The 21,711-nt window shown below is 38.7% G+C and overlaps 1 protein-coding gene across 1 annotated transcript; it reads left to right on the top strand.

Annotated features, from left to right (window-relative positions):
• Positions 1–713: 713 nt before the first annotated feature.
• PSMD12 (proteasome 26S subunit, non-ATPase 12) lies at positions 714–20,543 on the top strand. Its single transcript, XM_079796866.1, has 11 exons — positions 714–909; positions 6,507–6,566; positions 6,656–6,784; positions 8,059–8,166; positions 9,769–9,873; positions 12,356–12,505; positions 12,603–12,737; positions 13,499–13,611; positions 14,487–14,661; positions 16,733–16,810; positions 17,683–20,543. The coding sequence occupies exons 1-11, from the start codon at positions 802–804 to the stop codon at positions 17,890–17,892; spliced, it is 1,371 nt and encodes a 456-aa protein (XP_079652992.1). The 5' UTR covers positions 714–801; the 3' UTR covers positions 17,893–20,543.
• Positions 20,544–21,711: the final 1,168 nt, after the last annotated feature.

Below are 21,711 nucleotides of genomic sequence, written 5' to 3'. Positions count from 1 at the left end.
GGTGACCTCATTTTCATTTTCAAGGATCCTAAGCTTTTTCATAGGGGCCCTAATTGTGCGCTGATAAAAAGAAAACTTGAATGGTTCTTGAGAATTAAAACAATGGGGGGGGGGGGGAAAGGAGACATATGTACTACTATTTGTAATACCTTAAACAATAAAAATAAATAAATAAATAAAGAGTCTCGCATCCGTGATTTCGTTGGATGTTCGCAAGAGTCCTACAGGGAACGCAAACTGTCTACAGATTCTTACCAACTGTAGTGTATTCGAGTAAAAACGAAAACAAACCAGAAATACTTGACTTGAGCCGCCGCCATATCTTCGTTTATGAGCGCTCAAAGATCCCACAGGTTAAGCCACCAAGACTCTCAACCAGAGGAGACCTGAGAACTTTTTTCTTTAGGGTTTATTTCGGCCTGCTCCTACAGAGATGAGAAAACCGAGATGTGAGGAAAGTTAAGCGACTTGCCCACGGGTCCGAGATTACCATAACATTTCAAAACAGGGGTTTAAGAATATACAGGAAGGTCTATTCTATCGCACAGGTTTTCCTCACCGCAAATTTTAGATTCAAGTCTGCCACCTCAGACAAAACCGGAGGTGGGCGAACCCGCCCCTCACTCCGCCCCCAGGGCTGTCCGCGGCACTGCCTGACTGGCGGCCAGCGCAGGGGGCCTCGTGGGGTCCTTCGCGCGGGCTCCGGACGCACTGCCTGAGCGGGTGCGCAGGCGGCTTCCGGTGTGGGTGACGAGTGGTGGCCGAGAAAGGGGGACATCGAGGAACGCTCAGGCTTGGACCATGGCGGACGGCGGCTCGGAGCGGGCTGATGGGCGCATCGTCAAGATGGAGGTGGACTACAGCGCCACGGTGGATCAGCGTCTGCCCGAGTGCGAGAAGCTGGCCAAGGTGAGGGGAGGCCGGCTGTCTGTGGCGGGCGCCAGGGGCTGAGTCACCGCGCGGAGTCTGCTTAGGCCTCAGGGGGCCTGCGGGCTGGAGCGCGCATCCCCAGCCGGGTTAGGCCTACTTGAGTAGGACACCCCAGGGCCGTCTGATCAGGGAGACTCCAGGCGGGGTGCGCTCGTGAATACCCTCCCCAGCACAGATGGCCACTTCCTCCCCGTAGGAGTTGGGGCCCCGAGAGTACTTTTTGCGTTTCCTTGGATACGCTTGACCGTTTACTTTGGTAGTTTCCCAGGGGTTAAGGCCGCTTCGGCATTCAGGCTAGATCAGGGAGTTTCGTTCTATTGCTGAATCAATTTATGTCAAGTTGTTTATGGATCGTGGGGATGTGCCTGGTGTTTGGCCAGGAAAGGGGGCAGGAAAGTGATAGTACGAGGTGATTAAACACAGGATTTCTGTCCTGGAGGAGTTCGTGTACATAACGAATCGGACAAGTCATACCTGGCGGTGAATGCCATAAAAGTATAAATAAGTGGTTATTGGAACACAGAGAAAGAAGCTGTTGATTCTTACTGGTGGGATAAGGGATGGCTTTACAAAGAAGCTAATGTTTATGTTGGGCCCTGACGAGTAAGATTGGGTTGGGAAGGAGTCATTCCTGCAGCGGGAACTACGTAAGTAAAGACAAATAGGCACTAAAGTGCAGAGTAATTAGAGGAGTTCTTGAATAGTCCCCCAATTGCTTATCTCCCATAGGATAGAAATTTAACTTGATCCAAACATTTGCCACGCCCCCTGTGATGTGTGAGGCAACTTTGTGTATCATTTTATGTATAAAGAAACAAAGGCTCAGAGTTGTTTGTCCAGCGTTACAGTTATTAATAGGTAGAACCAGGGATTCAAAACTTGGTTTGTCTGACTAGGATATAGGTGGTTGTTGACTCTGCTCCATCATGGGCTATTGCTAAGGCCTCATTATGCTCAGGGCTTATTAAGTTCCTAGATTAGTCTCCAGCCACAGACATTTATTGCTATCTATCTGGAGTGCATTCACTAATAGGGTTGTTTTTGTCCCTACGGAGCTTACTGTATAAGTACTTTACAGCGTTCACAAATCCAGGGACAGGAGGAGTGACAAGTAATGCATGACACTTAGTCTTAGAAAGAAACCTTTTTAATGTCCCCCACCCTCTTTTTTTCCAGAAAAGAATTTAATGGGGCTTTACAAAAAAAAAAAAAATGGATAGGGGAAGATGATGAAGTTGATATTTCTTAGGTTCAGTACACTTGATGGAGGAGAGCCAAAAAAATTCAGCTCTGAGCTTTCTAGTTGAGAGTGTAAAGAAACAGCATCAGCCCTAGCTGGTTTTGCTAGGTGGATAGAGCCTGCGCCTGTGGACTGAAGGGTCCCGGGTTCGATTCAGGTCAAGGGCACGTACCTCCTTTGCAGGTTCCTCTCCCAACCTCCAGCCGGGCCCTGGTGAGTGCTCTGCTTGTGCAGGAGGCAACCAATTGATGTGTTTCTCTCACATTGATGTTTCTCTCTTTCCCTCTCTCATCCACTCTCTCTAAAAGTCAAAGGAAAAATATCCTCAGGTGAGGATTAAAAGAAAGAAACAGCAACTTAAGGGTTGGAAAAATTCAAACACCTACAGTGCCAGAGAGATAACAATAGCTGACATTTATTGAGTAGTTTCTGCAGTGCCAGGCACTCTTCTAAGTGCTAACATGCATGAACTCATTTGTTCCTCACCTTAGCTCAGTGGTCGGCAAACTGCGGCTCGCGAGCCACGGTTTGCCACTCTGTTGACTAATGAGTTTGCCAACCACTGCCTTAGCCCTATGTGATAGGTGTATTATCATTGTTGTTTTACCGACAGCAGGCTGAGAGAAGTTGAGTCACATGCTCCAGGGTCATACAGCTGGTAAAGTGATGGGGCCAGGTTGCAAACCTAGACAGACGGATTCTAGAGCTTGTGCTCTCACTATGCTATCCTGCCTAGCGAGCCACGTGTAAGGAAAAACTGAACTTCTGAACACCTGCCCACAGAAAAGGGCAATAACTCTTCACCTCCAGTTAATCTTTGCCAGTTGGAGATGAAGGCCAAGCCTTGTCAACTCTTCTATTTTGAGGGAGAAAAATACTATCTGAGCTAATACTGTGTAGATCAAATTAAACATATCTACAGGCCAAAGTAAAACATATATACAGGCCATTCAAATTTCTTACAATTATGACCTAGTACAATTCTGTTTCTGTCTCCTGACACTCACCTCGCAAATAACAATAATAACTAATATTTATTGCTGTGTAAGTTCTGTATGATGTTCACTATTATGATGATTATGTTTATATTATGTTCCAGCCACATATCCATTTAGGAGTTAAAGGATGGACACAGACATACAGAACTAACAGATGCCCAACAAGTACTGATGTTAAACAAACTCCTTAGTCATTCACCTCATTTACAAGGATTCTTTTAAAAGTCACTTGTTCCAACAAGTTAGTTTTGATAGCTCTGGCCAACTTGTTCCTCTTGAGTTAAAAGGCAGCATTGAGAGGTGGAATTTCCAGAACTATGCTTAGATAGGGAAGGACGGAAGGAGGAGAAAGATGTTTAGCCATAGGATTGAACATAGAAAGTGGGATGGCTAGAGAATTGGGAGTTGCATATAATGAAGTTGGTGGTAGTGTTCCTCAAATTGTACCGAATTGTTAGCCATATAACTTATCACATCCTACTCACTGAGATAGTAAGAATCAGGAATTGTAAGCCATTAGGTTCAGCTGAATAGTTCAGGTCAACGTCAACACATTCAGTGCATGCTATATGCATTTGGTGCAAGGGAAGCAATAATTAAACAAGGTCCAGCCCTAGAGGAACTTACAGACCACCTAGGAGGCAAGACATGCACATTAATAACTGGCACAGGTATAAAGGGATGTACTGTAATATCTGCAGAAGCAACATAATGTGCTTGTCCAGATGCAGAGCACTGAACACCAGTGTCAACAGTATAGACACTGTCCCTGTTATTACAGAGTTTGCATTCTAGTGGGATGACAAAGACAGTAAACAGTTAAGTAGAACAGAGTTGGGGGTCATTGCAAAGAAGAAACCCAGTGGACTTGAGTATTAAAGGACATGCTGAATGACTGTTGTTTTTAGAGAGCATTCTCTGAGAACCTTTCTGAGAAGGTGACATTTAATGTTCCATTGATACATGCAGACCATTGCTCTAGAGCAGCGTGTGGTTTCTTCTCATGTAGGGTCAGTTCTTTAAAAACTATAGTTCTAAATTTACCATATAGTAAACTACACTCTGTCAATCACAGTCATGTGACTAACAGTAATGGCAAATGCAGCAGGAGGTGACTGTGAATTAGTTATTTTGCATTTTAACTATTTTTGTACTATATTTTGTTGCCAGATGGTAACCATTTCCCTATAAGATTATTTTGATCAAAGCAAAGGGGTGATTAAACTAATATAGTCTAGTTTAGTGAAGGGAACTTGGACCGGGAAACAAGGACCCTGGGCTCTGGTTCTGCTGGTTAGTTTTGTGGCTGAACTATTTGGTCCTCGGTTCTTTTACTCTCTAAAGTAAGATGATTGTATTAAATGTCTAGTAGTGTTTCCAGTATAATATTCTATGATATTTTATGGCTTATTAGCCTTTACTTTGAAGAATTTATAGATTATTTATTTTAATTCTCATCTGAGTATGTTTACCAATTTGAGAGAGAGAGATATCGATGTGAGAAAGAAACATCTCTCAGTTACCTCCCCTAGGAGCCCTGACCTGGGATCAAACCCAAAACGTAGATATGTGCCCTTACTAGAAATCGAATCCTCAACCTTTTGGTGTGCAGGACAACACTCCAACCGACTAAGCCACTGGGCCAGTACTATAGATTTGTTTTTTGTTCTTTTCCTCTGATGGACATTTAGCCAGCATTTATTGTATATGTGAATCTGTAGAGCTTTCAGAACTGCTGCTCCCCTTTGCATAGGAAACATTTGTTACAATGTTAGTAATCATATATGTTTAAGATTCAATTAAATAAGTTCAAACAATGGCTTTACAGTACATATTCTGCTGCCTAGAAAAGTCATAGTTTAAAAGTTACCTTAACAAATATGGAAACAGTATTTTTGAAAAGTCCATTATTTGTACTTAATTCAAAAGCTGCTTAATTAGTTTTTTCATCAGTAAAAGAATACTCACGTGTTGTCCATGAATGTCATTAAAATAAAAATTTTTCGCATTAGAAAAACAATTTCTAAATAAAACCCTCCTCATTGCTTCCAATTCATTCAGTGTTAATTAATATCAGTATCTTTTTAAAAAATATATATTTTATTGATTTTTTTACAGAGAGGAAGGGAGAGGGATGGAAAGTTAGAAACATCAATGAGAGAGAAACATCTATCAGCTGCCTCCTGCACACCCCCTACTGGGGATGTGCCCGCAACCAAGGTACGTGCCCTTGACCAGAATCGAACCTGGGACCCTTCAGTCCACAAGCTGACGCTCTACCCACCGAGCCAAACGGGTTAGGGCAATATCAGTATCTTAAATGCAGGGTGGTTTTTTTTTGCTGTGGGTTGATATTGTTTTTATCAAAATGTGTGCTTCCTAATAGGATGGCTTATTTTAGTCCTGGTTATAATTTAGGTGTATATTGTTTGAATTTTGTTGTTTTTCATTTCTTAATATGTCCCAGGGAGAATGTTTTGTTTTTGCAAATGAGGTAGCGGTTATTATCAGTAGCAAAAAGGGGTGTAGTTCATTTGTATCAGTATCTGCTTAAGAGCATGACTTTTGATTTAGCAAGTGTTGGTATTGCCAACTGGTCTTCATTTCTCTTCAGCTTGCTTGCTTATTTATTTATTTATTTATTTATTTATTTATTTAAGAGAGAGAAAGGGGGAGAGAGAGCGAGATATCGGTCCCTTCCTGCATGCACCCAGACCAGGAATCAAACCTTCCACCCTTTCGTGTGCATGATGATGCTCCAACCAACTGAACTGAACTGGTCAGGGCAATTCTTTATTTTTAAAGCCATTGATAAATTAAAACAGGGTTTTCTATCTTTTTATCACCAAATATCCTTTTTAATTTCTTCTCAATACTTCATGATTTAAAAATATTTGTCATGAAAATTTATAAAGAAAATTCATTTTCCTATTTTTATTCTTTAAAGACACATGCGACTGCCAGTTAAGAATCTCTGTTTAGAATAAGATAAACAAACAGAAGTTACTGCACTGAGTTGATAAATTAGAATTCAAAACATAGACTTGATGTTTTGCTCAATTGCTAAATCATTGTTGTTCTATATTCACTTAGGTATTTTGAAATGTTAAAGGTAGCTTATGGGCCCCAAGTTGGAAATCACTGACTATGAAATCCCTGGGAAAAGCAAGCATCATCATGAAAAGTACAAAAGTAGTTATGGAGTAGTCCTATTCCTCTAAAATAGGCTGCTGATTTTCTTTCTTTTCGGTGTCAGAAACATCTCATTTTAGCCTAGTTATTTGGTTTTTGTATTGGTGGTGGTAGTTTTCATTGTTCATTTTAATCTTTTATTTTAGGAAGGAAGACTTCAAGAAGTTATTGAAACCCTTCTTTCTTTGGAAAAACAAACCCGTACTGTGAGTAGATTATAGTGCAAAAACCTCAGTTGCCAATAATTTCATTTAACATGGTTCCATTAACTTTGGATATATGTTCATTTTTACAGGCTTCTGATATGGTGTCTACATCCCGTATCTTAGTTGCAGTAGTGAAGATGTGTTATGAGGCTAAAGAATGGGATTTACTTAATGAAAACATTATGCTTTTGTCGAAAAGACGGAGTCAGTTAAAACAAGTAAGTTCACGATTGCTCAAAAATAAATACATTTGTATTTATTTATTTTAATCTTTATTGTTGAAAGTATTACATATGTCCTCTTCCCCCCCCCCCCCCCCCATTAACCCTCTCAATACATTTGCATTTAAATAAGGACTTTCAGAAAACCTTTCTGTGAATCTGTTTTAAATCTGTTAAATCAACATTCTAAAGAGTTTAAAATTCTGTCAATATTCTCATAACTGCTTTTATTTTGTTTCTTCTTCTAGTCTGTATATATTTGCAACTTTTAGTGAGTGTTGATACAACTTTGGTATATTTCCATGTTGCTCCATATCTTCATGTTTATAATTTTAAATGATTCTGTTATAATCATTTTAAAAAGTTTGCTGACCCCTGACCTAGATGGAATATTAGAGCTGGAGGAAATTAGTCTAACCTGCTTATATTAACTATGAGGAAACGGGGGGTGGGGGGGGGGGCAAGAGATGCTGTTCTTTCACTATCACATTTTATCAAAATGAATATGGGTGACTGTGGCTCCTCCCCAACCAGATGATGGAACTGTTTTACCTTCTGCCTTTGCCACTGACTCTTTCTTTAATCATATTATCTGCTGGTCATTGCCTCACTTCTCTCATAGCCAAAGCTTTTCTTTTTCATCATTATTATTATTATTTTGTTTTTATTCTGTTTTCATTTCTTCTTTTTTTTTTTTAATATATTTTTATTGACTTCAGAGAGGAAGGAAGAGAGAGAGAGATAGAAACATCCATGATGAGAGAGAATCATGGATCAGCTGCCTTCTACAGGTCCCCCACTGGGGATCGAGCCCACAACCCGGGCATGTGCCCTTGACTGGAATCGAACCTGGGACCTTTCAGTTTGCAGGCCGACGCTCTATCCACTGAGCCAAGCTGGCTAGGGCTTTCATTTCTTCTATATGTTTCTGCTTGACTGCAAAAAAGCTAGCTAGCAAGCCTTCCAATAGATGTGGCCAGGCATGCCTTTTCTACCTTTCTTTTTGCATAATCAGTTCACGAGGTGTAGTGGGGAGGGGCACAGTCTTGCACCTGAGGGTTTCCTAATCTTTATTGATTTGTTCCTAGGTATTCAGTACTTCCCAACTAGCAGGGAGGTTTTAATGTTCTTTGATGTTCTTTTCATAGGCATTTCCATGTGTAAAGTTGCTTGTGAAGACCAAATTTAACCACAGCACTTCCATCAATAACATACTTCCCTTTCCTGTATGAGGAATGAATTTTACTTATGAGTGATTTTTATTATTTTAGGCTGTTGCAAAAATGGTTCAACAATGCTGTACTTACGTTGAGGAAATCACAGACCTTCCGATCAAACTTCGATTAATTGATACTTTACGAATGGTTACAGAAGGAAAGGTGAGTTGTCTGTTGGTATAACTCATGGTGATAAATACTCTCTTACTTGTATTCAGAGATACTTTTATACTATATTTAGACATTTTCTATTGGTATGTAAAAATAAGGTTAATTCTTCACCCTGGCCTGAATCTGCTTGAAAAGTCTATGTTTGGAATAGCTAAGGTTTCACTCTAATATTTAAATTGTTAGAGTATTTGCAGGATGAGGTTAATTTTCAAAATTTTACTATGATGTCATCCTCCCCACTCCCAACCCCCCAATATTATATTTCTCTAAAAAAGGGCAAATACAGAATGGTGACTGTGGTAGATACGTTTCTTTCTAGATAGATTTTTGTGGTTTGAAGACAAAAACTTCGCTTGTATTTAACTTTTTGTCTCTTTATCAGTTCAATAACTGTTATTGAGTACCTCTGTTGTGCTAGGTCCAAAATGAGCAAGAACTATTCTTTTACCTCAGAGAGATCAATTATAAAAATAATTACGGGGCTGTGTCATGACACTGTGTAGTGCTCTGTAGCATAGAGGTAGGGATTGACTGGGTGAGGTGCCCAGGGAAGCCTCAGAGTTGATAGCTGAGCTGGCTTTTTAAGAATGAATAGAAATTCTACAGGGCCAGGGGTAGGGAAAAGGGCATTTTACACATAAGGGAAAATAATATACAAAAAAATCAAAGTAAGAAACACCTAGTATATTTAGGAAATTGTAAGTAGTCTGTAATTGGAGATTAAGGCTTTGGGGGATGGATTGGGGAAAGGGGGGTTGCTTCAGGGCAAAGGCTAAACGGGCAAGCCTTAACATGAAAATTATTTTTCTAGGCTGTAAGTTATGTAGTTGTAGTTTTAATGTTTAATTTGTTGGAAGTTACCGATCTACTATTACTTATAGCTACAAAAAATGCTAGTAACTTCAATACTTATCAAGATCAGATATATATATATATTTTTTTTAAATATATTTTTATTGAATTCAGAGAGGAAGGGAGAGGGAGAGAGAGATAGAAACATCTATGATGAGAGAGAATCATTGATTGGCTGCCCCTTGCATGCCCTCCACTGGGGATCGAGCCCACAACCAGGGCATGTGCCCTCAACTGGAATCCAACCCGGGGCCCTTCAGTCCTCAGGCCAACGCTCTATCCACTAAGCCAAACCAGCTAGGGCGAGATCAGATATTTTTAAAGGAAGTAGCATTGTATTTAAAGATCAATCAGAATTAGAGTATTGGTTGAATTGTGGCTACTGGACTGTATATGCTCTTTGTAAAGGGTGTTATTTTTCAAGTAATCAATCTTTTTAAAGGTTGTGCCACTATGTAGCATGTAGTCTGTCATTCATTAAACACAGTGATTTTATATTTAGGTTCTCAAAGCAAAGCTCCAAAATATGAGTAATGTTTTATAGAGACATTTTCTTAAAAATTGCGTGATTGTGAAGTATAAAATACCATATAGCTCTGCTTGTACATGGAGGATAAAGGGCACAATACCTCCAAAATAAATACTCTGCCTCGTTTGAATAATAGTTTAACTCTATCTTTAAATTTTTGATATATTTCTATAGGGATTTTGGTAATTATAATAGATTTCTTGTATTTGTAGATCTACGTTGAAATTGAACGTGCTCGACTAACTAAAACATTAGCAACTATCAAAGAGCAAAGTGGTGACGTCAAAGAGGCAGCCTCCATTTTACAAGAGTTACAGGTAAGATGCTGCATTGTAGAGTGTGTGGAACTTTGTTTAGTCAGCATTATTTGCCTGTGGAAATAGCTTATTCCGGCACTTTATTACTTTTTTCTGAAGCACCAAGAATTAGAGTGAATACAGTAGAGTGTGGGGTTATTCAAGTAGCTGGAAATAGAGTAATTATGGTCCCAAATATATTTAACTTCTAAAGAAATGTTGCTTTTTAAATATTTTTATTGATTTTCGGAGAGGAAGGGAAAGGGGGAGAGAGAGAGAAACCTCAATGATGAGAATCATTGATTGGCTGCCTCCTGCATGCCCCCTACTGGGGATCAAGCCCACAACCCAGGCATGTGCCCTTGACAGGAGTCGAACCTGAGACCCTTCAGTCCGCAGGCTGATGCTCTATCCACTGAACCAAACCAGCTAGGGCTCTAAAGAAGTTTTGAAAATAAATTAGGATTAACAAGTTAACCTTGATTTTGTGCTATTATTTGAACATTTTAATTCTCAGAATTTAAATAAAATCAGTATTTCATATACCATTTACTTATGCCTTAAGAATTTGCTATTAATTATTGGCTTTGTTCTTAATTAATATTTAATTGGTAGTCAATTCTTAAGAGTAACTTTAAAATGAGATAGCAAAGAGCTAAAGAAATCTGAGAAAAACCATAGACTGTCTCACCAGAAAAATGTACATGAACTATGCTCAAAATTTAGCTTCTAGTCCTGGTTGGTGTGCTCAGTGGTTAGAGTATTGGCCCGCACACCAAAAGGTTGCAGGTTCGATTCACAGTCAAGGACACGTACCTGGGTTGTGGGTTTGCTCCGGGCTCCGGCTCCCGGTCCAGGGCACGTACTGGAGGCAACCAGTCGATGTATCTGTCTCACATTGATGTTTTTCTGAAAGTGGTTACACAAATTTATGAATGTGTTAAAATTCATGGAACTTGGGGACCCTTTCCCCTTCCCTATGTGGGAGTCCATTCTGTGGGACTCTTCCTCTCCCCACATGCGAGTCTGTACTTGTTCTTCAATAAATCTCCACCTTTGCTATGCCAAAAAATAAATAAATTTTTTTTTTTCATGGAACTTTACACCAAAAGAAAAAATTTATTGTGTAATTTCCTGGAGGAAACTAGTTTTCTATATCATCATCAGTAGCACTCTCTAAAAATGTGTGAACATTCTTACTATTTATCAAGGGTGAATATTTTAATATGTATTTCATGCTATTGCAATTTTAAAATATTATAAACTAGAAGCCCAGTGCACGAAATTCGTGCACAGCAGGGGGTTGTCCCTCAGCCCAGCCTGCACCCTCTCCAATCTGGGACTCCTGGAGGGATATCCGACTGCCTGTTTAGGCCCGATCCTGGTGGGATCGGGCCTAAACGGGCAGTCGGACATCCCTCTCACAATCCAGGACTGCTGGCTCCCAACTGCTTGCCTGCCTGCCTTCCTGATTGCCCCTAACCACTTCTGCCTGCCAGCCTGATCACCCCCTAACCACTCCGCTGCCAGCCTGGTTGATGCTTAACTGCTCCCCTGCCAGCCCGATTGGTCCCAACTTCCCTCCTCTGCCAGCCTGGTCACCCCTAACTGCCCTCTCCTGCAGGGTTGATCACCTCCAACTGCCCTCCCTTGCAAGCCTGGTCCCTCTCAACTGCCCTCCCTGGCAGGCCGGGTGCCTCCCAACTGCCCTCCCCTGCTGACCATCTTGTAGTGGCCATCTTGTGTCCACATGGGGGCAGGATCTTTGACCACATGGGGGCAGCTATATTGTGTGTTGCAGTGATGATCAATCTGTATATTACTTTTATTAGATAGGATAGAGGCCTGGTGCACGGGTGGGGGCCAGCTGGTTTGCCCTGAAGGGTGTCCCGGATCAGGGTGGGGTTCCCTTGGGGCGTGGGGCGGCCTGAGCGAGGGGTCTGTGGTGGTTTGCAGGCCGGCCACGCCCCCTGGCAACCCAAGCGGAGGCCTGGTATCTGGAATTTATTTTCCTTCTACAATTGAAACTTTGTAGCCTGGAGCAGAGCCAAGCCTGCTGCTCCCTCCGGGGTGGCAGCCATTTTTGTGGCAGTTAATTCACCTTCTACAATTGAAACTTTGTAGCCTTAAGCGGGTGAGCCCGGCCAGGGTGTGCGGAAAGCTTTGCTTCCCCTGTTGCCGCTGGCAACGCTGGCCTGCTCTCTCAAGCTCCATTCTGCCGCCATTTGTTTGAATTTGTTTACCTTCTATAATTGAAACTTTGTAGCTTGAGTGGAGGCTTAGGCCTGCAACGGCTATGGGAAAGCTTGGCTTGCTCTGTTACCTGGGTAACCTTGCTCTCTGTGGCTGTAGCCATCTTGGATGGGGGTTAATTTGCATACTCGCCCTGATTGGCTGGTGAGCGTGGCTTGGCTGGTGGGCGTGGTTTATGCAGCGGAGTGATGGTTAATTTGCATATTACCATTTTATTAGAGAGGATTAATTTGGGGACCTCCTCTTCTAGGTGGAAACCTATGGGTCAATGGAAAAGAAAGAGCGAGTGGAGTTTATTTTAGAGCAAATGAGGCTCTGCCTAGCTGTGAAGGACTACATTCGTACACAGATCATCAGCAAGAAAATTAATACCAAATTTTTCCAGGAAGAAAATACAGAGGCAAGTATATGTCTCAATATGAATTTACTTTAAAAATGTTTAGGGGAAAAAAAATAAACCCCAATTTACCTTGTCAGTTTTCTTTTTCTTTTTTCAGAAATTAAAGTTAAAATATTATAACTTAATGATTCAGCTGGATCAACACGAGGGCTCCTATTTGTCTATTTGTAAGCACTACAGAGCAATATATGATACTCCCTGTATACAGGCAGAAAGTGAAAAATGGCAACAGGTAAGAACATATTCTTATACTTCACAAGTATAAGAACATATTCTTATACTTCACTCTGATACTTATGAGGAACAATTTGCATTTTTAAATTTATTATGAAATAATTTTAACTTCAGTAATTATGTGCAATTTTATAATGCTGCTTTGTATTCACTGTGTTGATAATTCAGTTTATCCTTACTGATTCAGACATGTTGTGGTAATACTCTACCACCTTGAAAGAAATAGACTTACTATTAAAAATATATGGCCTGGCCAGTGTGGTGCAGTGGTTAAGTATCAACCTGTGAACCAGGAGGTGAGGTTCGATTCCAGTCAGAGCACAGGCCAGGCTTGCTGGCTTAATCCCCAGTAGGGGGCTTGCAGGAAGCAGCTGATCAATGATTCTCATCATTGATGTTTCTATTTCTCTCTTCTTCTCCCTTCCACTCTGAAATCAATTAAGTGTGTGTGTGTGTGTGTGTGTGTGTGTGTGTGTGTGTGTAATGTACAGCAGGTCACCTGCTAGCAAGGTTACAGATAAAGACCTATTACTTTGAAAAATTGTTACATGTGTATTCCATATAATTTTGTTATAAGAACTTTCTCTTTTATACATTTGTTTTAAAAATAGCCCAGGAAGTAATTCAAATTAGCAAAGATTTTTTAGTACAATATTAAAAATGAATATATATAATTATTTCATGATTTTTTAGTTCCTGCCAAAGTTTTCATTGTTTCTAATCATGCATATAATCTATTATGTTGTGTGACTGTTTCAGGCTCTGAAAAGTGTTGTCCTCTACGTTATATTGGCTCCTTTTGATAATGAACAGTCAGATTTGGTTCACCGAATAAGTGGTGACAAGAAGTTAGAAGAAATTCCTAAATATAAGTAAGTACCTTTATAATTGGCTTAATATACCTCAGTAGAAGCACCATTTTGAAAGAAAATTGGTTAACCTAAATGTACACTTAATTGGCTGCTGATAGATTGTATTAGAGAATACAATTGGAGATAATAATAAAATGTTTTTTATAGTTCTGCATTAGAAATTAATGTAATGAGATGATTGCATACTTCATTCTAAACCACTTATCAAGTAGAAGTTTTATTTCAAGCTAATTTTAGCAGCTTTTGTTTAACCATTTGATGAAGTTTTTATCAAGTAGTTGGGCTTTATGATTTTCTGAAGTACATACTTCTGAAAACCTATTATATAAAACAGACGTACACTTCATAAGCACGATGGGCTTTTATTTTCTATAAGTTATTTTTTTTTATCTGTTTCATTTAAAAGGTTATATTAGTACAGAGATTGGCAAATACAAGATAGTGGAGAGCAGAATGTTAAGCATGGGAATGCTATATTCAGAATTACTATGGGGAAAACTGGTAGCAAAATTAGTAACATTAATAATCTACTTGGCTCTTTTTCTGCAAATAAAAATTTATTTTAAAAGTCTGTTGATAGCTGAAACCGGTTTGGCTCAGTGGATAGAGCGTCGGCCTGTGGACTCAAGGGTCCCAGGTTCTATTCCCGTCAAGGGCATGTACCTTGGTTGCGGGCACATCCCCAGTAGGGGGTGTGCAAGAGGCAGCTGATCAATGTTTCTCTCTCATTGATGTTTCTAACTCTCTATCCCTCTCTGTAAAAAATCAATAAAATATATATTTTTAAAAAGTATGTTGATATTTAAATTCTTGTTGTTATATTGGATGAAAGTTATTTTACAGATTTGGAATATTAAATTTTATACCATTTACAGGGATCTTTTAAAGCTTTTTACCACAATGGAGTTGATGCGTTGGGCTACACTTGTCGAAGACTATGGAATGGAATTAAGAAAAGGTTCTCTGGAAAGTCCTGCAACTGATGTTTTTGGTTATACAGAAGAAGGTGATAAAAGGTGGAAAGACTTGAAGAATAGAGTTGTTGAACATGTAAGGATCTGGAATGATAGAGATGCCAATTTAAAAGTCAAGTTTAGCGAATTTGAGCATAAACTTTTATGTTTGATAATTAAATGTGTTAACATGCTTCATTTTGAGAGGACCTCTCAAGAATCCAAAATTTTGTAGCACATATACCAGAAGGAATTTCTTAATATGAGGGATGATGAGAATGGGGAGAATGTTTTCTATCTGATACTCACTTGGTAGTTTTGGAAATGGGTAACATATCTTAAACCTGCCTTTTCTTCTTGGTGTCACTACAGATTCAATTGTGCCAGCATTCATTCATATAACAAACACATTTATTATGAGCCCTCTATGTGCCAGACAGACACTACAGAGTGCTGGGACATAGCGGAGAGTAATACATGGTTGCTATCTTAAAAAAAAACTTAAAAATAAACCATAGGGAAGGCACATTTGTAAGTAAAAGCATTATAGATATTGTGGTACAGGTATATATAGAGGGGAGCATAAGGAGAGAGTTGATTGGCTCTACCTGGAAGAGTAGTCAGGTTAGATACATAGGCATTGACGCAGAAGATATGATTTGTAAGAAGAGTATGTAGTTAGCAGGTAAAGGGAGAGCAATCCCTTTGGGCAGATGAGATAGTCCTAGCAAGGGCATAGAAGCACAAACCAGCAGGGGAACTTGGGGACCTCCAAGAAAAAGGCCCAGTGAGAAAGGAAGTTGGAGATGTCAAAAGAGTCTGCATCACAACACAGATTGTACACACACAGTGAAGACTTCTGAGAGGATAATGGCCAGGCCTGTATTTTACAAAGATTCCTCTGGGAGTAAGTGTGGAGAATGGATTTGGAGAGAGAAAAGACAAGATGAAAAGATTAGTTAAGTGAGGGGCTGTATGGGCTTGAATTAAGGCAGTAACCACGGTATTGAAGATGACAGATGGAATGGAATTATTTTAAGAAAAATCAATAGAATTTGGTTATTGATTAAATTTAAGGATAGAGGAAAAAGTAGGGGCTAGAATAGTTTTCACACTTCCTAAGAGGTTAGTGTTGCCATTGACCCTGATAGAGTTGGGAAGAGATGCAACTTATTAAAAGATGAGTTCATCCCTAGCCGGTTTGGCTCAGTGGATAGTGTCGGCCTGTGGACTGAAGGGTCCCTGGTTCTATTGCAGTCAAGAGCACATGTCTGGGTTGTGGGCTCAGTCCCCATTAGGGGGTGTGCAGGAGGCAGCCAACTAATGATTCCCTGTCATCATTGATGTTTCTATCTCTTCCTCTCCCTCGCTGAAATCAATAAAAATATATTAAAAATATATATAGCCCTAGCCAGTTTGGCTCAGTGGATAGAGCGTTGGCCTGCGGACTGAAAGGTCTCAGGTTTGATTCTGGTCAAGGGCACGTGACTGGGTTGCAGACTCAGTCCCCAGTGAGGGGCGTGCAGGAGGCAGCCAATCAATGATTCTCTCTCATCATTGATGTTTCTATCTCTCCCTCTCCCTTCCTCTCTGAAATCAATAAAAATATATATATATATTTTTAAAAAGATGAGTTCATTTTTCTCCCCACTGTTCACATATTTCCTTGTGAGTGCTTTTATTCTGTTAATAATATTAAGAATAATAAAGAGGAGTCTCTCTAACTTTAGTACCATTTCCAGTGAAAATTAGGGATTTCATTTCAAACAACTTTAAATAGTTATAGTGATGATTAAAGTGATGTTTGCGGTGATCTCAATTTTTAAAAATGTTAACCTTTTAAAAATTTGTCATAATTAGGAAAAGCTTAATTTTAGTTTCTTGCATATAGCGAATATATTTTAGTACAGTTACAATTTTTCGTCACTAATTTATTTAAGATAAACCTATATTTTGACTGTATATTTTAAGAGAGTTGTGGAGAGTACTCAGAATAATTTGCAAATAACTGCAGAAACCAAAATACATTCCAGTGGTGGGCTATGGAAAAAATAAAAGCTCTGAATCTGACATTTTAACTAAATCTGTTTGAAAACAAATGGACTTGTAGCCTTACTGACAACTGTTGTGTTCTCTTTGTCTGCTCTCCTCTCCTCTCCTCTCCCCAGAATATTAGAATAATGGCCAAGTATTATACGAGGATAACAATGAAGAGGATGGCACAACTTCTGGATCTATCTGTTGATGTAAGTAGTAAACTTCATTGTTTTATTTGTAGCCATTCATTTTGAATATCAATCGACTTATAAAAATCAAGTGAGGTAATCAATTTTGTTTTATTTAACTTTAAGTTTAGGTGATAAGTTTCCCCAAGCTATCTTAAGTACCAAAAAATTGCTTAAATACTTTTTATAGTTACATTAACATTGTCACTTAAATATGTTAGTTTTCTGTTGATTAATTTGAAGTTCAAGGTATATGTTCTATAATAAATATGTTTAGGTTCACAAAAGTGAACTGTAGAAATAAAAGATATGAGGGAGACTTGACTATAGTTCACTTGAAAAGGTCCCAGGACGTGATAGAGAGGTTTCGTTTTCAGATCTGGATTTCATGTTGATAAAACGTACACCACCAAAGAAATAGGCGGTAAGTGAAATGCACAGTAATGGTCTGAAAAGCCATTTCTGTAACCAGAGTAGCTGCGACAGTTTAACTGGAAAAGAAGAATCATGGAGTGTTAGAAGGTTGACCGTTGGTTAATTCATTAGCACTTCTCATATCTGGATAAGGGTACCAGAGTCCTTAGAAGCAAAATGCCTTGTCCATGGCTAATAGTTGCCAAGTAGCAGAGCATATATTCTACCCCGACATTTCTGGAAACTTTGGGAGTAGATTCATACTTGAACCTGACTCTGAGTGGACTCAGATTCTATTCATCCCTAGACTCTCAGTAAAATCCATACATTATTACAAGAAATCAGCAGTTGCTAACTATTACTAATGAATTTTAGCTCTGCATATTCTTAAATGAAGAGTTTAGAAAATGCTTTCCTTAAATTCTGCTTATTATCTGTAATTATCTGGTATTAATCCAATTTGTCTTTCTCTCTTGCAGGAGTCAGAGGCTTTTCTCTCAAATCTCGTAGTAAACAAGACCATCTTTGCTAAAGTAGACAGGTTGGCAGGAATTATCAACTTCCAGAGACCCAAGGATCCAAATAATTTATTAAATGACTGGTCTCAGAAACTGAACTCATTGATGTCTCTAGTTAACAAAACTACACACCTCATAGCCAAAGAGGAAATGATACATAATCTACAATAAGGGTCTCAATGCCCTAATGCTTTTAGAAAAAAGTTAACATTGGAAGTCATTAAAAAAAGAAAAGACTGTTATGGTGTATATGTTGGGTTCTTTTTTCCTATTCTCAACTCTTGTCTAAAATTTAAAATATAGTGAATATGTTTGAGGCCCCTTTTTAACCTTTCAACTCCCTAATTTCATTGTTAACTTTTCATTTGCAATTGGTACAAAAATAGAATACATTTCTATTGTCTGAGTGCTCAAAACATGGTGTCATAACTTACCCAGATGTTTTTCTATCATTTGAAACCTTTTTAGCTATTTGTTTTTATTCCGCTAACAACCATAATGATAATAAAAGCAGTATATGCACGTTTATTTCCTATGGTTACATGTGTTTCTGAACATTTTACGGGGTAGTGATTTAAGTGGTTTTTTAAATAAATTCTGTTGTAAATCTATGAATTAGTAGATTTTTTAAAAGATTTTTTTAAAATATATTTTTATTGATTTCAGAGAAGAAGAGAGAGAGAGACATCAATGATGAGAGAGAATCATTTATCGACTGCCTCATGCATGCCCCCTACTGGGGATCGAGCCTGCAACCCATGCATGTGCCCTTTTGACCGGAATCGAACCCAGGACTCTTCAATCCGCAGGCCGATGCTCTATCCACTGAGCCAAACCAACTAGGGTTGGTTTTGGGGTTTTTTTAGATTTTTAAAAATTTTATTAATTTTTAGAGAGGAAGGAAGGGAGAGCGAGAGATTCCTGCGTGCCCCCTACTGGGAATCGAGCCCACAACCCAGGCATGTGCCCTGACCAAAAATGCTAACCCTAATCAGCAACCTCTCGGTGCACAGGACAGTGCCCAGCCAACTGAGCCACTCTGGCCAGGGCTATTTAGAAGAATTGTAAAAGCAACATAGAACATATAGGAACATTTGGGATAGAGTTGTGGTTTGTGAAGAATTTGTATTTTAGTATTGTGGCAAAAAGTCTCTAGCCTGAGTGTATATGGGGGAGCTATTTGGTAGGCTATATAAACTTTTTAAAATCTTTTTTCTTTTTTAGGGGGGTCTAACTGGCTTTAATCACAGTAGCTTATTTTTACCCTCTTCCCCTGACTTGACCAGTTTTTTAACAAAATCAAGTGATGTTGTGTTGGCACAATTTAACACAACAAAGTCATTTTTTATAAGACTTTGTGGCTTTAACTTAATATATCTGATTGCGTCATTAATGCTCCAAATTCATTATCTCTTTATAGGAACTTTAGTTCCTTTGAACACTGGATAACAACCTAAAATGCTTAGAAAATGACCCTCCCAAAAAGACTTCAGGTCACTCTCTTACCAAATGGTATAGTACTGACATTTTTTTTAGAATTAAAAATAGTTTCACTGTCAAAAGGAACATCTGAGATCAATTAACATGAGCAAATTTTGGAAGTTTTTAAAATCTGATTTATTTCAGAGAAAAATGAAACAATGTTAGGTTATTTAAAATGATGTTAAATGAAGAAAGTATGAGGCTACTTTTTATAAAATACAAATGTAGAAAGGGAAACATTTCTCAATTCCTTTTCCATATAATGATCACTAAATTGTCCCATGATCCCATGGCTAAGGACAATTTGTGGGACCTCTACTATTTATGCTGAGTCATTGTGAATAATATAATATTAATCTAATTTTATTCTTTAGAAATTTAATGTATTGGTCACATTAATAACATCTGCTATCACTTATCTTTAAAAACTAACCAAAAATATCGCAAGTTCAGAAACATTTACTTCACACTAGCAGTAAGAATATGGTTTTAATTTTCTTTTGATTGAAAAAGATAGAAAATAAAATTATTTTGCATTGTTAATTTGTAAATCGAATTGGAGCCAATTAGAATTTAGCTTCTCATTAATTTAGTCTTTCTGGGGACTCATTCCCTTTGTATCTGCCAAACCTACACTCTTTGGCCAAATACGTTGCTGTAAAGACCTCAAATGCTCCTCTTTTTATTTAACGTGCTCACCCTCAGCGAAGCTCCTTGTGTTCTGATTTGCTGCCACTTGTTAACTGTGTCCCAGTCACCCAATCCCACTTGACTTGCTTAACTGCTCATACATTTCTTGTTTTTTTTTTCTGTCCAAACAAATTTAAGAGTTATTACCAACTTCTTAGTGTTACAAAGAAGAATCCGTTAACCTAGGGTGGTAAAATATTTGTGATTTCTTTTTAAACCTAAAATCCTGTCTTACATTTCAGACCTAAACCAGCATTCATGAAAAGGACAGAGCCACTTTATTTTAAATAGAGAAGCTAATACTTAACTCATTATCATTTTCATGATTAGGTTACTAACCAGCAGGAGAGGTGATAAGCTTCTGTTTTTAGGATTTTTAAAAAGTGAAACACATTTTATTTCTATATAACATGTTTTTATTTTAGAGTTCAATAGCTATTTCTGTATCTCAGTTTCCATATCTTGTTACTGAATCATTAAAAACCTCCTCTTTAAAATTCATACCGTTTCAATCTATCTCTTATAAGTGTTAAATGTATGATAAAAGTACTCACTTTAAGTTGTTTTCAGCTCCTGGATTTAGCTGCAATAAAAGCACCAATTTGTGGGTATTTAAGAAAACCTGGACAATAAACTCATACTTTAAACGATTACTTCTCTTTTTAATTCTCTTACTATTTAAAACAAACAAAAATTGATAATTTTCATTTTTCTTTAAAAACCATGTTATCTCTCTCCACTTGTTCTTAAGTAGTGGGAAAACATTTTGTACTTATTGGTCCCCGCCCCCCCCCCCCCCCCCCGGCCCCCCATCTCCCCAAAGTCTTTCTAATTTGGGATTGGGGACAGGCCATGCCTACTTGTGCTCTTGGCCAGTGGTAATCCAACTCAGCACACATCAAAATCACCCACAGGGCGTGTTACAACAAGGATTGCCTGACCCCCACCCCAGAGTTTCTGATCCAGTAGGTCTGGGATGGGACCCAAGGATTTTCATTTCTAACAAGTTCTTGGATGATGCAGATGCAGCTGATCCATGGATCACACTTGGAGAATTCTTCCAGACAACACTTGGACTAAATATAGAAAATAACTATGTTGGGTTTTTTTAAGTATTTTTCTGAGAAAAAATACTGAGTGACCATGGACATCAGTAAAGTTAGGATTGTGCTACAGAGTGATGCTTATCCAGTGCCTTTGTTTTTGAGTCTAGTGATTTGAAACTGGTTTTGTTGTGTCTCTTGTGATGTGGAGAAATGCTCTCACTTTTTCAGTGGATATCAAACAATGTTCCAAAATTGGAGCCTAATAATTGCTATGTTGAAAGAATTGAATGACATCTCTTTGAAGACTGCAAAAGTTTCATCATCTGCTATTGTCTCTCTGTAAGATTGGGAGCCCTGTTTATCTTTTCCCAGCCCTCAATAAATTCTGCTTTCTGTCTCTGAATTTGCCTACTATAGATACTTCATACAAGTGAAATCATACAATATTTGTCCTTTTGTGTCTGACTTATTTCATTTAATGTCTTCAAGGTCTATCCATGTTGTAGCATGTGTCAGAACAGTGTATGGTTGAAGGGCATTCCATTATGTGCATGTATCACATTTTGTTTATCTGTTGACGGTCTCTTGGGTTGTTGCCGCCTTTTGGCAATTGTGACTAGTGTTGCAATGAACATGAGTGGACAAGTCCTATTTTCAATTCTTTCATATCTGCATATTTGTTTTAAGAAATAGATTCAGAGAAAAGATTGTGCAGAGAGTGAATGTGTACCCTTCACTCAGTTTGCACGTTGGCTTTTAAAGCCAAAAGGAT

The sequence above is a fragment of the Cnephaeus nilssonii genome, assembly GCF_951640355.1.
Source record: "Cnephaeus nilssonii genome assembly, chromosome: 19".
Classification (NCBI taxonomy): domain Eukaryota; kingdom Metazoa; phylum Chordata; class Mammalia; order Chiroptera; family Vespertilionidae; genus Cnephaeus; species Cnephaeus nilssonii.
The sequence above is the reverse complement of the archived record's forward strand: the minus strand, read 5'-3'. Positions and strand labels throughout refer to the sequence as shown.

Excerpts from the sequence above, each read along its gene's own strand:
- PSMD12 (XM_079796866.1), top strand. The coding sequence starts at position 802 with ATGGCGGACGGCGGCTCGGAGCGGGCTGATGGGCGCATCGTCAAGATG. Across the intron at positions 9,874-12,355 it reads CCATTTTACAAGAGTTACAG|GTGGAAACCTATGGGTCAAT; the intron begins GTAAGATGCTGC and ends CTCCTCTTCTAG. Across the intron at positions 13,612-14,486 it reads GAAGAAATTCCTAAATATAA|GGATCTTTTAAAGCTTTTTA; the intron begins GTAAGTACCTTT and ends TACCATTTACAG.